Source organism: Lithobates pipiens, unplaced genomic scaffold, assembly GCF_037356315.1.
Source record: "Lithobates pipiens isolate NorthernLeopardFrog02 unplaced genomic scaffold, aLitPip1_a1.2 Scaffold_3, whole genome shotgun sequence".
Lineage (NCBI taxonomy): Eukaryota > Metazoa > Chordata > Amphibia > Anura > Ranidae > Lithobates > Lithobates pipiens.
In genome coordinates, this window is record NW_027507790.1 from 254,762,320 (window position 1) to 254,782,507 (window position 20,188).

General features: G+C 43.6%; 1 protein-coding gene across 2 annotated transcripts in view; it reads left to right on the forward strand.

The window, feature by feature from the left end:
• Positions 1 to 20,188, forward strand: part of LOXHD1 (lipoxygenase homology PLAT domains 1) — a 425,609-nt gene that overhangs the window by 344,711 nt on the left and 60,710 nt on the right. For both annotated transcript variants that reach the window (XM_077463060.1, XM_077463059.1), the window contains exons 36-39: positions 2,797 to 3,006; positions 6,516 to 6,654; positions 18,525 to 18,733; positions 19,444 to 19,629. In XM_077463060.1, coding sequence (XP_077319186.1) covers positions 2,797 to 3,006; positions 6,516 to 6,654; positions 18,525 to 18,733; positions 19,444 to 19,629 — 744 coding nt within the window. The remainder of the gene's footprint in view (positions 1 to 2,796; positions 3,007 to 6,515; positions 6,655 to 18,524; positions 18,734 to 19,443; positions 19,630 to 20,188) is intronic.

The window sequence follows — 20,188 nt, forward strand, 5'->3', positions numbered from 1 at the left end:
CTTTCCTTATTTGCCATTTTTCCCAATTGGAAGACCCTGCAGCCTGAAAAAAATGAAATCTTTCTTCATACATTTTTTCTAAGTGTCTTCGGTCAAGTGTGATGTCCCAGGTTCCCCTCACCTTCTTGTTCCTTCAGTGGTATGCAGGTCCTAATTGCTATGAAGTGCAGCACCATGCCATTACATGGCACTGGTCTCTGCAGCATTCTCCAGAAAATCCAGGGAAGAATGTCATGAGTGATGACTTTCTGGGCAAACAGTAAGTGGGTTGAATGAAGCTGGGTATTATTCAACCTGGAAAAGACCTGGCGCTGGATCGGCGGCCAAGTGATATGCCAGAGACAGCACTAGAGAGAGGGCGGGAGCAGTGGCGTAGCGTGGGTTGTCAGCGCCCAGGGCAAGGCAAGTAATTTGCGCCCCTTAACTTGCGGACTTCCCCGAGTCTTGTCCCTTCCCTTCCTACAATAGTACTAACCAACCTGATTCCTATACTGACTACTACACTACACGGACCACTATACTGCCCACTGCACTATACTGACCATTATACAACACTGACCACTATACTGTCCACTATATTACACTGACTGTCCACTATAGTGACCACTACACTACATTGACCACTATACTGTCCACTACACTATACTGACCACTATATTGACCACTACACTACACTGACCACTATACTGTCCACTACACTGACCACTACATTATACTGTCCACTATACTGACCCCTACATTATACTGTCCAAAATACTGACCCCCATACTACACTGACCACTATACTGTCCACTACACTATACTGACCACTACACTACACTGTCCACTACACTACACTGACCACTACACTGTACTGTACTGTCCACTATACTGACCACTACACTTACCACTATACTGTCCACTACACTATACTGTAAGGTTCACTACACTACACTGTCCACTACACTACACTGTCCACTATACTGTCCACTACACTGACCACTATACTGTCTACTACACTACACTGACCACTATACTGTCTACTACACTACACTGACCACTATACTGTCCACTACACTATACTGTCCACTACACTATACTGTCCACTACACTATACTGTCCACTATACTGACCACTACACTATACTGTCCACTATACTGACCACTACACTACACTGACCACTACGCTATACTGTCCACTATATTGACCACTACACTATACTGTCCACTACACTATACTGTCTACTATACTGACCACTACACTATACTGTACTGTCCACTACACTATACTGACCACTACACTGACCACTACACTATACTGACCACTACACTATACTGACCACTACACTTTACTGTCCTGACCACTACACTATACTACCTACACTATTCCTAAACTGACACTACACTGCGCTGCTCTTCTACTCTCTCTCTCTCTGGCTGCTCTCTCTCAGCAGACCATATCCAACCCCCCGTGGGAGTAGCCGCTGGAGATAAAATTTGATTAAAAATGTATAAAAAAGCTGACTATACTGGCATTATGTTTTCTAAAAGCTAGCCTTTGTTGATTGAAGGTAAGTAGCTTGGCTGACTCATCACCCACCAACCAAAGTAGGCATCTATACTGTAGTTTAATAAATATTGTAGTTTAGTAAATAGGACTGTGAGGGGCATGCCAGTTGTTTTTTGCGTTTTGGAACCTGTTTTCCGTAAGGCCGTTGTTGGACCTTTTGTTCTTTCATACTCTTCTTCTGCATCACTAGCAGGTCATACTGTGAAAAAGTTAGTGATAAGTCCAACTTTTATTCAGGATCTGAAAACATCAATGTGAATGCCACCATACTCTTCCTTGTAGTTGAAGTTACAAATGAGGAACAGCTACGTTGACATGGTAGTTGGGGCTGAGCCTTCATCTTGCTTGTGTAGGGCAAAGTAAAAGGTTCACGTAACTTCTCTTCTCCCCAGCTGTGCAACTTCTCCTCGCTCTGCCTTTGATCTTTTCAGCCACAACGAGTGAAAAGAGGAAGCCATCGGTAAAGCTCCAACTGTGAGCTTACACAAGGCCAAGAAGTTTCTTCCAGTCCCATGTGACATTACCAGATTTTCAGTGCTGTCACATGGGAGGATGGGGATTGACTTACATATTCCCCCATACCTGGAAGTACCTGGAAACATAGGAGTAAAATTAGTCTGTACATGCAGTAAAGCATGCTTATTATACTTACTGTGGAACCTAAGGGGTTAGTCCTCCCCATTGTGTGTAAAAAAGCTGTTTGTGCTTGCCTTCTCTGATCCTCCCCTTCTTTCCATCTGCTGATAGTACAGATCCTTTGGAATCGCTCAGCACATGCTTTGGTGTTTATTGCTAAAAAAATTTTTTTTGGGGAGGGTGAATGTGATCAGCACAGGGCCAATCAGCACTGTCCAGACAGATGGCCAGGGGTCATGCAGCCTCATAGGACAGTCAGAGGAGAATGAAAACTCCTCCTACAAGCTTTAACCAGTCTTCGGCCACACACTGATAGAAATCACAAGACTGCTGTATACTGCTGATGAGAAAAGGTATTTAGCACAGTTCATTTCATTTCATTTCCATGTACTGTGGGAGACCAGATACAGTGAATGCAGGCTCCGGGGTTTTGTAACACTTTACGTGAAAAAAAAAAAAAAACACAGATTCACTTGAAGTTGTATCAGGGCAAGGCTTAATACGAATCTTCTAAAATAACCTACCCTACATTCTTCACTTGACTCCATTATCGTATACAGTTTTACAGACTTCCAATGATCTTTCTTTTTTGATTTTGAAACTATTTTACAGGTGGATAAATTTTACATTGAAGCTGTGGATCTGGGTACCATTTACAAGATTAAGATCCGACATGATAACAGCATGCTGAACCCAGATTGGTACCTGGAGAGGGTGGAAATCCTGAATGAGGTGACAGAGGAGACGTATATGTTCCTTTGTGAGCGGTGGCTTTCCACCAAGAAAGAAGACAAGAAGATCGAGAGGAATTTTTATGAAAAGGTTATTTGATGATATATTGCTAAATTGTACTTATGTAATGCAATCATACCTATATTGTAGTGCCCTGCTCCACTAGTCTTTATACTCACCTGTTCCCAATGCCGAGATATCAGCTGTGCAGCTTGTCAGTGTCACCAGCTACTTGTCAAAATTTCCCCCATGGAGAGTTCATATTGGGGAGGAGTACAGATTACAAACTCTCCAATGGATTTTTTTCATTCGGGCCACAGGTTGTAGCATTCTAAACAGTGTGGATGGAGAAATTTCCACTGCCGACTATTGTGTTGTGGCAGCCACCATCTGCACCACATTGATGGATGATGGGTGAGAGGGTTTCGGCTGGGACATCCACGGCTCATCAGGAACCAGCCAAAATTTGCTTCAAATATGGCCAGCTTAAAGCTGGCAGGGGGGGCTAGGGGCACTGCAACATAAGGGTATGTGCAACATTAGATAACCGTTCTAACTTGAGACCCAAATAACAGTCTTTGAGGGGATCAGCTGGGTACTTAAAATATTAACTTTGTGTTCCATCTGGGCCTGGCCAACAGGATCCCTTGGTTTGTGGCATTAATCAAATTGCTTATCCAATGATTCTCATTGTGAGACAGTGGTCTCCAAATTGTGGCCCATGGGCCAAATAGCATTTTGGGTATTGTTCCTCCCACTGACACCAATGATGAGCCACTATTCCTTCCATTGACACCAACAATGGAGCATAATTCCTTCCACTGATATAAATGATAGAACACTATCCCTCCTACTGACACCAAAGTTTGCACACCATTCCTCCTACTGATGCCAACAACAGGGCGCTATTCCTGTAGAACCAGTGATGGGGCACCATACCTCTTCCTTCTGACCATCAAACCCTCTGTCATTTTTTACTCTCTCTGACCACCAAGGTTGAGGCATTGTTTACTCCCACTGACACGGGCATTTTTTACTCTCACTGGCCACCCTAAAGTCGGAAGGAGAGTCAACTGGCCCTTTGTTTAGAAAGTTTAGGCCTCCAGGTCATGGGGATCACACCTCCTGTACTCTACCCATTCTGTGTAGGAGAACATGAACACTCAACCCTCTCTACCACCTCATCAATACCATTGGTCAAAAGGAGCTTGCCTCCAAAACGTGCTTGTTAGGAGATCCACTCAGGGTTCCTTATTCAAATGGTGAGCTTTATTACTATGACCACAGAGGAATCACTACAAGTACAAAAGCCAGTCACATATACCTGTAAGGAGGCCCTTTCCTCTCTTCACACCCACAATACAGTTGTGTGAAAAAGTATTTGCCTTATTTTTTATTTTATTTTTAATATTTCTCACACTTAAATGATTCAGATCATCAAACAAATTATAATATAACACAAAGATAACCCCAGTTAATCAAAGATGCAGTTTTTTAATTATTATTTAATTTAGTAAATGAAAATAGCTGTTCAAACCTGCCTGGCCCTATGTGAAAAAGTAATTGCCCCCTCCCATGCTGAATCATAAATGAACTGTGATTAACCACAATTTTTTGGAAAGCTGAGTTAAATTTCACTTGCCACACCCAGGCCTGATTACTGCCAGACCTTTTGAATCAAGAAATCACATAAATAGAAGCTGTCTGACAAAGTTAAGCACGCCAACAGATCACGAAAAGCCACACATCATGCCACAATCGAAAAAAAATCAAGAACAGATTAGAAAAAAGTAATGTACGTGTATCGGTCTAGAAAGGGTTTCAAAGCCATTTCTAAGGCTTTGGAACTCCAGTGAACCACAGGGAGAGCCATTATCCACAATTGGAGGTAACTTGGAACAGTTGTGAACCTTCCCTGGAGTGACCGGCCTACAAAAATGACTCCAAGAGCATGACGACAACTCATCCAGGAGGTCATAAAGGAACCCATAACAAAATCTAAATAACTGAAGGCCTCACTTGCCTCAGGTAAGATTAGTGTTCACAATTCAACAAGTAGAAAGAGACTGGGCAAATATGACATCCATGGGAGACTTCCAAGGCCAAAGCCACTGCTGACCAAAAATAACACAAAGGCTCACCTCACATTTACCAAAAAAAAATCTTGATTATCCCCAAGACTTTTAATCAAATATTCTGTGGACTGATGAGACAAAAATATAACTTTTTGAAAGGTGTGCATCCCGTTACATCTGGCATAAAACAAATAGAACATTTCATAACAAGAACATCATACTAACAGTCAGATATGGTGGTGGTAGCTTGATGGTCTGGGGCTGCTTTGCAGCTTCAGGACCTGGACGACTTACCATAATTGATGGAACCATGAATTCTGAGCTCTACCAGAAAATCCTAAAGGACAATGTCTGGCCATCAGACCTCAAGCGCACTTGGGTTATACAGCAGCACAACAGCAAGTCCACCTCTAAATGGTTCAAACGAAGCAAAATGTAGGTTTTGGAGTGGCCAAGTCAAAGCCCAGACAGACTTAAATCCAATTGAGATGCTGTATCATGACCTTACACAGGCCGTTCATGCTGGAAAACCCTCTAATGTGGCTGAAGTAAAACAAATCTGCAAAGAAGAGTTGGGCAAAATTGTTCCACAGCAATATGAAAGACTCATTGCCAGTTATTGCAAAAGCTTGACTGAAGTTGTTGTCGCCAGGGGTGGCACAACCAGTTATTAGGTTTAGGGGGCAATTACCTTTTCACATAAAGCCAGACAGGTTTGGACAGATTTTTTGCCTTAATAAATGAAACCATCATTTAAAAAACTAAATTTTGTATTTACTCGGGGGTTATCTTTCTGTAATAATAAAATTAGTTTAATGATCTGAGCCATTTAAGCGTGAGAAATATGCAAGAAAATGAAAAATCAGAAAGGGGTCAAATACATTTTCACACAACTTTAGCTGCAGCAATGTCTGCAGAATTTTATAAAGTAAGGCATAAAGGATTTATTTCAGTAACCTTATTAAATGCACAAAACTTTAGGAATATAAAATCTTGATGAGAAGAACTTACTCTCTAAAAGATAAAAGATTTGACACAAGAGCCAAGGGGGATTTGGCAGTGGTAGATGTGTTACTGATAACAATGACTGATGAGAAATGTCAGGAAAAAATCAGGTTATGAAGTTAGAGAAATACATGATTCTGAAATGGTGGCTTTTGAGGGTGCGCTTAAATACTTGGAGGGTTGGTGAATGCCTGATGGCACGTAGAAGGCAGTGTCAAATAAAAGGGGAGCCACCAGAGAAAAGTCCTGGAGGATTAAAAAAGTTGTAATTTTGGAGGAAGAATAAAAAACATGTGAGTTGGTGAAAGGTTCAGACTCTGCATTTGCGTGAAGGCTAAATAAAAGTTTTAGGAATGTTCCAGAATGTGGAGAGCCGTAATGCAGAAAGGTTTATGTGCCACTGTCCTCAACAACACCAACAGTGTTCATGGTATGTGGTGACTATTGCTGTTATAATGAGACAGATTTTATGTATCCTCGACCCACTGGAGCTAAAACTGTGTTTTTTTTTTTTTTCAGGATTATGACGGAGAGCGACAAAGCTTGGGCAGCTCATCAAAAAGCTTTTGGGGCTCCGCTCTAAGCCTCAAAAGTCAGGACAACAATGCCAACCTGAAGAATAAAAGCAGTGTAGATGGCTCCATACAAGATGGGCAATGTAAGATAATTCCTACATATTATTGAATGCCCAATAGAACATCCCCATACACTAAAATAAATATAGCAATGGATATGATTGGTTTATATGAGTAAAGGACACTTTTTTCACACACAGAGTTGTGCTGTTCAGGGAAGCTGCAAAGCATGTGTGGGAATTATCCTCTGTAATTAAGAAAGCTTTGTTAAAGCTTTAGACTCAGTTCACACTCATCTGACTTCCATGCGACTTTAATGAACTGGAATCCAATTTTGATCTGACTGAGATGAGTATGACTTGTCCTTTGACCAATCAAAACAATACCTTTAGGTCTGGTATGGATCTTGAGGGAAAAACCCACGCCAAAATAATAAAATAAAACGGAGTGGGTCCCCACCCCAAACCCATACAAGACCCTTCGATCTGGTATGGATTTTGAGGTACAACCCTGCGCCAAAATAAAAAACTGTGGGGTCCCCACCAAAATCCAAACAGCGTGGGGTCCCCACCAAAATCCATACCAAACCCTTTATCCAAGCATGCAGCCCGGTAGGTCAGGAAATAGACAGATGAGACCCCCCCTTGAACGATACCAGGACACATGCCCTCAACATGAGAGTTCTGCTTTGTGGCAGGGGGAGTGTTAGGTGCTCGTCTTCCGTGTATATACCCTGGTAGCCTAGGCTAGGACGGAGGAGCGGAGGTCCCGGTCACCGGTGGACAATCACCACACATACACACAATTGTACGTGAACAATGATTGTGAGTTTATTGGAGCACACACAGTAGTTTTATGCAGTTTGAGCTAAAGCACAGCCCTGTGGTTGAGCCAATCAGGGATCGCCACACAAAATATGCAAGATGGTATATTTTACTACGTCATCATGGTTCTTTGCACAAGCAATTTTTCTGCCTAGCAGCAAAATATATAGTTTAGAATGTCCTTTAGGCGTGATGCAAGATAGGCCTGTGGTCTATTGCCATGAAGTTACTTCTGCTCTTGGAAAGGGAAGTAGCTTAACCGCATCCATCTGTTCTGTACAAACAACTAACCTTGTGATAATTCTAATTTCTTGTACAAGCAAAAACACATATGACCTTAAGCAATAGGTTTCCACGGGGTCACGCTAACAGTAATTTTCCATTACCCAAAATGGATGTCTCTTAACAAAATGGTTCCTTTATTACCTTATAATCCTCCCTTTGATCATCCTGTTGAAAACAGGAAGATCACATATCATCTATCCCATTTGTCGCATTCTTCCTGGTACCATACCTTAGGATCATGGGAAAATGCGTCTAATTTAATAGTTTCATTTCTGGTATGTGATGCTTTAACAATTATACACATTATAAACCTGTAACAGGCATATAGGAACAAAATAAAAAGGAGTATCATTATTATAGTCATGGCGGTGTTTTTTAACCATGCAAGTATTCCCTGGCCAAAGCTTAGGCTGGCAAAGGGGTCCCATGTTTTGGCAACGTTTCTAGCCTCATCCTGTAGTTTACTTACTTCTTCCCGGTGCTGTGCAATTATGTCATAGTAATCGGGTACCTCAATACTTGTATTATGAAACCAGGTACAACACTCGTAATCTTCTGTAATTTCACATAGCCCGGTTAAGGCTGCACTCATACTTTCTATGGCCAACTCATGCAGCTCCAGTTGTTTCCTGATTGCCCTAGTTTCTAGATTTAGTTTAGTAATGTCATCAGAATTCTTTTCTAATATTTCGTCAATGATCCCAGTGTAATTGTTTAGTCTTTTCATTAAATCTATTCCCCATCCGGTCCATGAGGGGAACCAGGCCCATGCCATATCTCTTTCAAGAAATAACTCCCTTTTATTACGGTGTCTGAGGGGGTATCTGGGATGTACACTAGCCTCAAGAAGGTGACTTCCCTTGCTATCCCCCAACACACCCATGATGGGAGCTAGGGCTGCAAGGTAACACCACCCCTGGGGTCTAGTGGGGATCCAAGGGTGGCAGAGTTTGCCACAGCAGATATAAATAGTATCTCCTAGAGCTAAAGGCCGTTGGTTGAATACTCTCCTCATGTTATCAGAAAGACCAGAGAGGGCCAAACTTGATAATAATTGTCCTACTGTGGAACTGGAACTGGAGCTAAGAAAGTTTAAAAGAGTGGTGTTTAGGGCGGGATCTGAAGTGTGAAAGAAAGAAGGATTGGCAATCGATGTCATTGAGATGTTGAGTTTTGCTTGTTGGCAAACTTCAGCTCCGTCTGTGGAGTTTCCCAGCCTAAAACACCAGTCTGGGAAGTGACTTCTACCGATAATTTGGAAAGTAAGGGTTTTATTTGAAAGTGCTCTTGTGACGTTTGTTAGGACGATAGGAGGGGTGCCATTGAGGAGAGGGGTGAAGTTTAAGGGTATGGCCATTAAGGGGATCCTAGCAGTGCTGGGGTGAAGTTTACTACATATCCAACACTTTTCAAATCCAGATTTCTGGGCATAGCTATATTTAAATTGCAATAACAACATTTTAGCGGAAAAGGTTTTTGGGGTCTTGCTCCTTTTATGTCTAACATGTGTATTATTTGGTTGTGGGATATCGGGGGTCCCACAAATACCCTGTATGGGTCCCAAATCTTCAGGGTGATAGATACAGTTAGATATCAACCAGGTGGGTAAGAACACAATTAAAGCTGTACAAGATAAGAGGCACAAGGCCTTCATGGACATTGACAGGGGAATCATTGTGTCCGGCTATCTAAGGTCTTGTCCTTCTTCGTCGTTTCCTGTCGGGGTGTCCAGCTCCGTTTTGTCTTTTTGGAAGGGATCAGAGTCTGTCAGAGATATTTGTTCTATCCCTTTTTGGGCTTCTCGCAACTTCTGATCCAAGGTAAGTTGGAGCTGTTCTTGGGTTTGAGGGAGTAAGGATGCACTTTCTTCGAACAAGCTGTCTTCCTCCCGGGCTGATGAGATAGGGACAAGGCGGTTGGATGTTGACGTCTCGGTTGGAGGGTCCGGAGTCAAGGGGGGCTGCGGGCACCTTTTAAGACGACTGGCATGGATCCAGGTGTTCCCCATATCCGTCAGTACTGCCGTTCTCGATACCTTTTCCACCTTCCATGGTCCTGAGAAAGCCGGTCCGATACTCTTTCTTTGTGCTAATTGTTTGATCAGCACTTTATCCCCAGGGATGAAGGGATGCGTTGGTTCTGTGGGAAGAGGAGAAAAGGTGACAGAAACTTGTTCGTTTATTTCGTGGAGAATACTTACCAGATTTTTCACGTACATTTCCTGTTGGGGATAAATGTTAATGTCAGAGTTTTCTGTGCACAGGTCAGGCAGCTTTTAGTCAGAAGTTGGATTTGTTTATTCAAATTGTTTGTACAAAAAGATTTGTTATACAGGTTGGTTAAAGGGGCAGCTCCTATGTGTCCTGGGCCATGGAGGTATGAGAGTATGAGAATGCAACTTGCTTCAGGTATTCCCAGTACCTTCCCCTCTTTTGTCCAAAGACCCTCGGGGTCTTTGGTCAATCCTGCAGCGACCCAGAAATGAACGTCCTGGTCTGTGGCCATTGTTTGTATTTGTGCTACAATTGTTTTGAAGTTGGATGAAGTGAAATGTTCTTTAAAGAAAACTGTTGTGGGGGCAGGGGGGTTAGGGGAGGAGGCGGCAGCTTGCTTTGCAGTTCTATCGGCTAGGGCGTTACCCTTGGATATTTTGCTGTCGTCCGAGGAATGGGCTTTTACCTTGATAATAGCCACTTCCTTTGGAAGGAGGATGGCCTGGAGAAGAGCCATAATATGTGTGGAATTGGCAATTAGTCTATTGTCTGCGGTTTTGAAACCTCTATTAGCCCATATCACACCAAAGTCATGCACCACTCCGAAAGCATATCTACTGTCGGTGTAAATGTTCACCTTTTTATCAGTGAATAGAATGCAGGCTCTAGTGAGAGCTTCTAATTCTACTACTTGGGCCGAAGAGGGAGGTAGCGGCTTGGCTTCTAGCACCTTGTCTGGTAATTGGACTATCGCGTAACCTGTTAGGAAAGTGGAATCAGAGGGGCGGGAGCAACTACCGTCAACGAAAACATCTTCCGCATCTATAATAGGTGTATCCGTGAGATCAGGTCTAGGGGATGTGATGGATTCCACTTTTTCCACACAGTCATGAAGCTGGTCTGGGTCTTGTGGTAGACGCAGCATGGAGTGCAGGAGGCGGACAGCAGGGTTGCTAGCGGGAACATATTTAAGAGATAGATTGTCAGTGTTCATAAGGGTAATCTCATAACCGCTGAGCCTTTGTGAGGTCATGTGTTGGGTGTTCATGTTCTGTATGAGGTGGGTGACAGAATGGGTGGTGAAAAGTGTCATTGGGTGGCCCAAGACCAGTTTGTTAGCGTCCTGTACTGCCATAGCACAGGCTGCTAAATTCTGGAGACATGACGGCATGCCTTGAACCTGGACAGGGAGTTTCTTGGATAGGTAAGAAACCGGGCGGTATCCTGTTCCATGTTGTTGTGTGAGAACCGCGGCAAAAGAGTTCCCTGAAACCACACAGTACAGCTGAAAAGCTTTACCATAGTCTACCAATCCCAGGGCGGGTGCACATGACAGACTGTTTAATAGAGCTTGAAAAGCTTGTAGTCTGTCCTCAGTCCAATCTATTAATTTAGGGGCTGTCGAGCCAGTAGCCTCTCTAAGGATACTATCATAATGAGAACAGTCAGGAATCCATTGGCGGCAATATACCATTGCACCCAAGAACGAGAGCAGGGCAGCTTTGTCTTTTGGGGGACTAAGAGCTCGAAGGGCTGCGGCACGTTTGGGGGACACTAGCCTTGTCCCTTCCTTTAGAATGCACCCTAGGTATTCTACCTGTGGCTGGCACCATTGTATTTTCTTCCTTGATGCTAGATGCCCGGCGTGAGCTAGGTGTTGTAACAGTGATGTTGAATCGACCGCACAATCTTCAGCAGTTCGACTGCACAGGAGCAAGTCGTCCACATACTGTATTAGTACCGACCCACGCTCAGAAGTCCAAGACTTGACAGTCTCGTTGAGTACCATAGAGAAGGCGGCTGGGCTGTCTACATACCCTTGCGGTAGGCGTGTCCAGGTTAGTTGGCCCCCGGCCCAGGAGAAAGCAAACATAGGTTGGGCTTCCTCTGCAATGGGAATGCTAAAGAAAGCATTCGCTAAATCAATTACTGTGTAGCATAGAGAGTCTGCCGGTATGCATGAGAAAATAAAAGTGATGTCTGAGACTAGGGGTGGGAGGGGAATCACTTGTTTGTTTACTGCTCTGAGGTCTTGGACGAGTCTCCACTCGCCACTGGCCTTCTTTACAGGGTAAATGGGTGTGTTCCAGGGGCTAATGATTGGTTTTAGGATACCTTTAGATATGTAGTCATTGATCTGGGGGGCAATGCCTTGGGTCTTTTCGGGGGGCAGGGGGTATTGTTTGTGATATTGTGCTTCTGCGTCAGGGCGCATCTGAGGCGAGTAAGGCGTACAGTTAATGAAACCTACGCTACCTTTGTTTTCCGCCCAGATCGCATGTGTTTCGAGAGAGGCGGGGAGTAGCATAAAGAAGCCTCTGTGTGCATGTCGCTTAGGGCCATGTAAGTCACATAATGGTGAACTAGCGGTAAGGGAACCTTCTCTATTAAACTTAATGGTAATACATAGTTGTGCCAAGAGGTCCCGTCCCATAAGGGGCACAGGGCATGAGGACAAGACGGCAAAAGTTTGGGTACATAATTTCTGTCCTTCTGGAGTCGCTACAGTCAGTGGTGGAGTGATGGGATGGGTGACAGGTGTCCCATTAATACCAATAGAGTTTCCCTCGGTGCATTGTGGTGTGTTAAAAATCTCATCGTTCACTGAACTAGAGGTGGCGCCAGTGTCTATCAAAAAGCAGACACGTTGTCCATCTACATGTAATACAACTTGGGGAAGACTTCTCCATGAGGGATTGTAACACACTAGGCTGAGGGAAGGGACATACTCTAGGCATCCCTATTGGGGTGGTGGCTGCCGATTGGATGGCCACTGCATAGGAATTCTGGGTGGTGGTCTATTGGGGGCCTGAGGGTGCATTATTTGTGGCTGTAGAATTCACCATCTAGTAATTTGGGTAAAGTATGCCTGGTATGTGGGCAGAGGTGATAACAGCCTGTTTGGTCAATAATTTGTTCCCTAATGCGGGGGTAAGTTCCCTGATCTTCCAGGTCAGATGGACTAATAAAACTGTGAAGATTTACCCTTAATATACGATGAAGGGTACCTTTCCTGGTGGCGGGATATACCCCTCTTACACCAAGTCTGCAAGAGAAGCCTGTAGGTCTAGTGGTCAAAAGAATCCACCTTTCGTCAATGCTAAGAAAAAGTAAACCTAGCGTGCAGCGTGAACAGGCGGGTGCTACCTCACTACAATCTGGTTCTTCATACTCTGTATTCATTTATCAACAGTTGGGTTTATTCAAACAGATATCCACTCTATATAATAATATCTTATACAACGTTAATACTCTATATACTTACGCTTGCACCTAAAGAGAAACAGACATATTTTTATGGTTTAGGATTTCAGTTTTAAAACTTTACATGTACATTATCAAGTAATCACATCATGATGCATTTCATTATTTATAGTGCACTTTAAAAGTTCTCAAGTGGGCGTCCGCTCGACCAATCCCTTTGTCACGGGCGTATTCTTTTACTTCCCGTGTTAATAAAACTATCACCAATAGTTTATAGTCAGACCCACCTAGTCGGACTTTTTCCTAAACCTATAAATTCCTTGCGAGCCCTTTTAACCTTCCGAGGGACCAGCCTAGTCCGCCGCGAAGGCACAGTAGCTTTTTAAACTAATCTATTTGTATGGTAGTCATCTGGACAGAGTAAGCATCTACACCTATTCACCATCAAGGTAAGAAGGAGCAAAATGACTTACCTGTCACAAGATGACCCTACTCCTGGTACCAGCTCTGTTAGGTGCTCGTCTTCCGTGTATATACCCTGGTAGCCTAGGCTAGGACGGAGGAGCGGAGGTCCCGGTCACCGGTGGACAATCACCACACATACACACAATTGTACGTGAACAATGATTGTGAGTTTATTGGAGCACACACAGTAGTTTTATGCAGTTTGAGCTAAAGCACAGCCCTGTGGTTGAGCCAATCAGGGATCGCCACACAAAATATGCAAGATGGTATATTTTACTACGTCATCATGGTTCTTTGCACAAGCAATATTTCTGCCTAGCAGCAAAAGCTAAATATATATATAGTTTAGAATGTCCTTTAGGCGTGATGCAAGATAGGCCTGTGGTCTAACGCCATGAAGTTACTTCTGCTCTTGGAAAGGGAAGTAGCTTAACCGCATCCATCTGTTCTGTACAAACAACTAACCTTGTGATAATTCTAATTTCTTGTACAAGCAAAAACACATATGACCTTAAGCAATAGGTTTCCACGGGGTCACGCTAACAGTAATTTTCCATTACCCAAAATGGATGTCTCTTAACAAAATGGTTCCTTTATTACCTTATAGGGAGCTCTGCCCCCCCCCCCAAAGCACCTTGTCCCCATGTTGATGGGGACAAGGGCCTCATCCCCACAACCCTGGGATGTGGTTGTGGGGGTCTGCAGGCAGGCATTCACGCCCCCCCATGTGAATGAGTATGAGGTACATGGTATCCCTACCTCTGCACCCCAAAAAAATTGTGTAGTGTAAAAAATACAGGAGGCTCCCCCCCGTCGGGAGTCAACATTGTTAACACTTAAAGCTTGTTTTTGTTATGCTTGCTCATGTTTAATCAATGTAATGACGGACCTGTATCATCTTACTCCCTATTCATTGAACGCGAGTCAACAACTGACTTTAAGTGACATTTGTAAACCATGTTTCTTATATGTGAAATTCAATAAAGAAATATCGGATCTTAAAAAAATTGGAGGCAGTTATTAAGTCCTTTATTATAAATGTATTATAAATTAATAATGTCACCCGTGGTAGCTGTAACATCAGTCATGATGACCACCTCTGACCCGATTAAAAACAAAAGCTCCTTCCCTGATGAAGGCTCCCACTGTTCTAGCCGCTCGGGTGTCTGACAGTTCTTTTATAACTATGAGGCAAGGCCATCAGTTGATGTCACCCAGAGATCCCGCCCCCTTGTGATGTCATGGACCTATCCTGCTCAGGGCAATGATGACACAAGGGGGCAGGGGTGACGTCACCTGATGTCCATGCTCCATAGTTATATAAGAACTGTCAGACACTGGAGCTGCCAGAATAGCAGGAGCTTTAGTCGGGGGGAGGAGTGTTTTATTTTTTTTATCGGGTTGGCAGCGGGGGCAGACGGCATGATTGATGTTGGAGCTACCAAGGGTAACATTATTAATTTATAATAAAGGTCTTGTCAAAAACAGCCTCCTGTTTTTTTTTTACGCTGCACTGTTTTTTTGGGGTGAATGGGTAAGAGTACTATATACATGGGGGGGATCTGGGGGCTTCCAGATGCTGATAAAACCCCTGCCCTGCAGAGCCCCCCCTGCCCCAAAGCACCCCCCCATGTTGAGGGCATGTGGCCTGGTATAGTTCAAGAGGGGGGCGCTCACTCATCCTCCCCCTTTCCTGACCTGCCGGGCTGCATGCTCGGATAAAGGATCTGGTATGGACTTTGGGGGGGGGGCACACCGTTTTTTTCTTTTCAATAAATTTTGCATTGCTAACATTGCCCACACCACAAAACACAACAGGAGGGGCTACAGGAGCGGGGGGGGGGGGGTCTTCTGGGAAATTTGACCTCTGAGCACAAAGCATGTCACAAGTCAGCTCATTTAAAATGAAGATCCAACTTGGATGCAACTTCCATTTTATTCTACGGGCTGAAATCGCACCCAAGTCGGGCCAAAGTAGTGCAGGAACCTTTTCAGAAGTCAGACCATAGGGAACCATTGATTTTGAAATGTCATGCGACATGTGCTCTTCTCAAAGTCGAAGCGCATGTGGTACCAGTGTGAACCGGACCTTAAAGTACCATTCAACTCCAGTCTGGAAATGTAAAACAGAGATATTAATGAGAGTGTTGTCACTTTAATCACTCAAGGACCGAGCCTCTTTTTGAGATTTGTTGTTTACAAGTTAAAAAAAAATTTTTTTTGCTAGAAAATTACTTAGAACCCCCAAACATTATATATTTTTTTTTCTAACACCCTAGAGAATAAAATGGCGGTTGTTGCAATACTTTCTGTCACACCGTATTTGCGCAGCGGTCTTACAAGCGCACTTTTTTTTTATATTGTGAAAGATAATGTTACACCGAGTAAATTGATACCCAGCATATCACGCTTTAAAATTGCTCCCGCTCGTGGAATGGCGACAAACTTTTACCCTTAAAAATTTCCATAGGCAACGTTTAAAAAATTCTACAGGTTGCATGTTTTAAGTTACAGAGGAGGTCTAGTGCTAGAATTGTTGCTCTCGCATAGCGTATAGCGATTGTGGCTATACTTCACATGTGTGGTTTGAGCACCGCTTTCATACGCGGGCGCTACTTATGTATGCGTTCGCTTCTGCACACGAGCTCGGCGGGACAGGGTACATTTAAATAAAAAAAAAAAGGTTCTTATATATATATATATATATATATATATATATATTTATTTTTACACTGTTTTAAAAACATAAAAAAAAATTGTGTCACTTTTATTCCTATTACAAGGAATATAAACATCCCTTGTAATAGAAAAAAAAGCATGACAGGACCTCTCAAATATGAGATCTGGGGTCAAAAAGACCTCAGATCTCATATTTACACTTAAATGCAATAATGAAAAAAAAAATTGTCATTTAAAAATAATAAAAAAAAAAACAAATGGCCCTTTAAGAGCTATGTATGGGCGAAAGTGACGTTTTGACATTGCTTCCGCCCTGCAATGTTATGGAGACGAGTGGGGACCATCTTCCCCTCACTCATCTCCATACCCAGCTAGTGACAGCATCCAATCGCCTTTGCCGCTGTCGATGGCTCCGGCAAGCAGCGGAGGGCACCGGAGTGTGCTGGGAGGGGGGGGGGGGCCCTCTCCCGCCACCGATAAAAGTGATCTCTCAGTGAATCTGCCACAGAGACCACTATTATTGGAAACCAGATCGCCGGGCTGAAGAGGAGGATACTGGGGTTATGGTAGCTGCTGCCATAACAATGATATCCCCCTTCAAAGTAAGGGCGTATATCGTCGTGCGGCGGTATAATCCATTTAATTCGCTTAGTAGCTCCAATGTGGTGTCTTTTCCCACAATTTTGTTTTGTATCATTGTGAACATATGCTCTATTTGGTACACCCACCCTTTGTTTGGGTTGAGCATTGGGTCCAGCCAATAATTGGGTTCCCATTGCCTTTTTCTCTGTTAGGCCCCTTTCACACTGGGGCTCTTTTCAGGCGCTACAACGCTAAAAATAGCGCCTGTGTAGCACCTGAAAAAACTGGCCCCTTTCACTCCAGTGTGAAACCCGGAGGGCTCTCACACTGGAGCGGTGCGCTAGCAGGACGGTGAAAAAAGTCCTGCTAGCCGCATCTTTGGAGCGGTGAAAGGAGCGGTGTATTCACCGCTCCTAAACCGCTCCTACCCATTGAAATCAATGGGGCAGCGCGGTTATACTGCTGGAAAAGCAGCGACGCTTTGCGAGCGGTCTTAACCCTTTTTAGGCCGCTAGCGGGGGTTAAAACCAACCCGCTTGCGGCCGCAGACCACCGCTAAAACGACGGTAAAGCGTCGCTAAAAATAGCGGCGCTTTACCGCCGACGCCCGCACCGCCCCAATGTGAAAGGGGCCTTAGTAAGTTGCTAGTAGGCTTCAGTTACAACCAGCACTTCTTTTATGATTTATGATAAACATTCCCAAACTGGACCTGAAGAAATCTTTAATGCCGCGTACACACGACCGGACTTTTCAACATCAAAGGTCCAACGGAACGATTCCGGCAGACCATTCGATCGTGTGTGGGCTGCAGCGGACTTTTGATTTGCAAAAGTCTGACAGACTTTAGAAATGGAACATGTTTCAAATTTTTCCGCCGGACCCAGTTCCTACTGAGATATCCGCTCGTGTGTATGCTAGTCCGACGGACAAAAACTGACGCGAGGGCAGCTATTGGCTACTGGCTATGAACTTCCTTATTCTAGTCCGGTCGTACGTCATCACGTTCGAATCCGTCGGACTTTGGTGTGATTGTGTGTGGCCAAGTCCGTTCATTCGGAAAGTCCGTCAGAACTCTGTCAGAACTCCGTCAGAACTCCGTCGAAAGTCTGCCGGACCTATTCCCTCGAAAAGTCCGGTCGTGTGTACACGACATTAGAAGGCTTTAACAAAGCTGTTCAACGATTGCCAAGAATGTCACCAATGCTTTGCAATAGCTCACTGTACGCAGCTACTCTCATATATGCTGGTACCACGCTCAACTTTTACAAGAAAACTCATATTTAGTTGTCTTCAAATCATTTTGACATGTGGTTTTCACTGAAGACCTCAAAGTCTTTGCACGTTTTCCGCATATTGCCCAAGTTAGTGACAGATTTACTTTGATGTAAATAATTGGGTTATTAATATTTTAAAAAAACTCACTGCGACAGGGCCTCTCTGATTCAAAACAATATTTTTTCTGCCCATTCAGCTTATATTCACCTTTGCTGCTCTTCTGCACTGCTCCATTGCTCCACTGGAGCCCTTGATAAATACTGAGTATAGAGGATGGCAGGATGCAGTTGTTTAGGCCTGAGCTACTTGGATGTCCTATTAATTCATGTAATATGGTAATATGTATGAAATAAAAAAAAAATAAAATGCAATACAGTATATATATCTGGAGCTATTCTTTAATAACATTGTGACTCTTGTTCCAGTGATTCCCTATCACATCACCATCACCACAGGCCAGGAACGTGATGGTGGCACCGAAGCCCGAGCCTACATCATCATTATGGGCCCTCAGAAGATAAGGACAGAAAGGCTCTGGCTGGACCTCCCCAAGGGAAAGAAATGCTTTGCTCCAGGGTCTGTCGAGAAGTTCTCAGTTGTAGGTTTAGATGTGGGAGAGATTAAGAGGATGGAGGTGAGAGATCCTGATTATTATTTATCTTTCCTTCCCTAAACTGTTGTTAAAAAAGCGCAATGTCTTTAAGCCTATGGTAAACTCTGCCCACAATTTAAAATTAACTTTTGAGATGCACACAGGGTGTACAACTTACCTGCTTTGTACTTCACTTATAGAGCCATACATTGTGGTATTACACTAATATTTTCATCTTTTGATGAACTTGGAACCCCAGCTGATGCCGGAACTCATTCCCTTGTACCTGACCCATCCAAAAAGCCTAAAAAAGGGCAGAAATCTGAACACTCAAGTGTTTTTGCAGTATACTCCTAATGGCCCTGCAACTTAAAGTGTGTCTTTGTTTAGAAACAATGCCACTTGATTAAAATACAGCAAAGTGATATTTTAGTTACCTGTCTAGTCACCTGTACTATGGGCCTTTACAATTTTCAAGAGCTGCAGTGCCCAGAAAATCGTTTTCATCGGACCCACTTCAAAAAGTTTCAGATTTCTGGTCAGCGATTAGATTATTTCCAACGTTTGTTGGGGCCATTGGAACCTCAATGTGCCTCCAAAAAATAAATAAAAAATAACTCGTAGGTTTAAAGGTTTCTCTTTAATATCGCCTGAACAGAGCATGCAAGAATTAGCAGTACAACTTGCTAAAATGTTTCCAATAAAAGATTTATATAGCTGGAGTTTCATGTTTGTTGCACTTCTCTTTACAGCTAGGCCATGATGGGTCTACTCCAGAGAGCTGCTGGCTGGTGGAAGAAATACAACTCAATGTGCCTACCAAAGGGGTCATGTACACCTTTACTTGTAAATGTTGGTTTGCCAAAGACAGAGGAGACGGTCTCAGTACTCGCGTCTTTAATATGTTGGATGCAACCGCCATCACCATTGGCCAAAAGGTACCAAGAAACCACACAAGCTATATTTGCCTTTTTCATTAGCAATTTGTCCATATGCTGTATGTTTTATAAGACCTATTTTGTAGTACACCTCTTGGAAAAAATAACTGAAATCAACTGCTTCCTGTAACCATCAATGAGTTTTTTACATCTCTCTACTGGAATTTTGAACCACTCTTCTTTGCCAACTGTTTCAGGTCTTTCAGATTAGATGGGTTTCTTTTCCTAACTGCTGTTTTGAGATCTCTCCACAGGTGCTCTATGGCAGTGGTCCCCAACCTTTTTGGCACCAGGGACCACTTTAGGTGTAGCCACTTTTTTTCAGGGCCCGGGGGGGGGGGGGGCGTATGGGGAAGGGGGGTGGTTCACAGAGTCTCACAACCCCTCCACTGCACTGTAAAGGAGCACTGTGATATAAAGGGGATGGCACTGTAATGATAAACAGTCCCCTTCATATTGCAGTGTCCTTTGCAGTTATTACCCCCCCTCCACATCACAGTGTCCCTTGCAGTCATTGCCCCCATCACAGTCCTCCCTGCAGTCATGGCCTCCACATCAC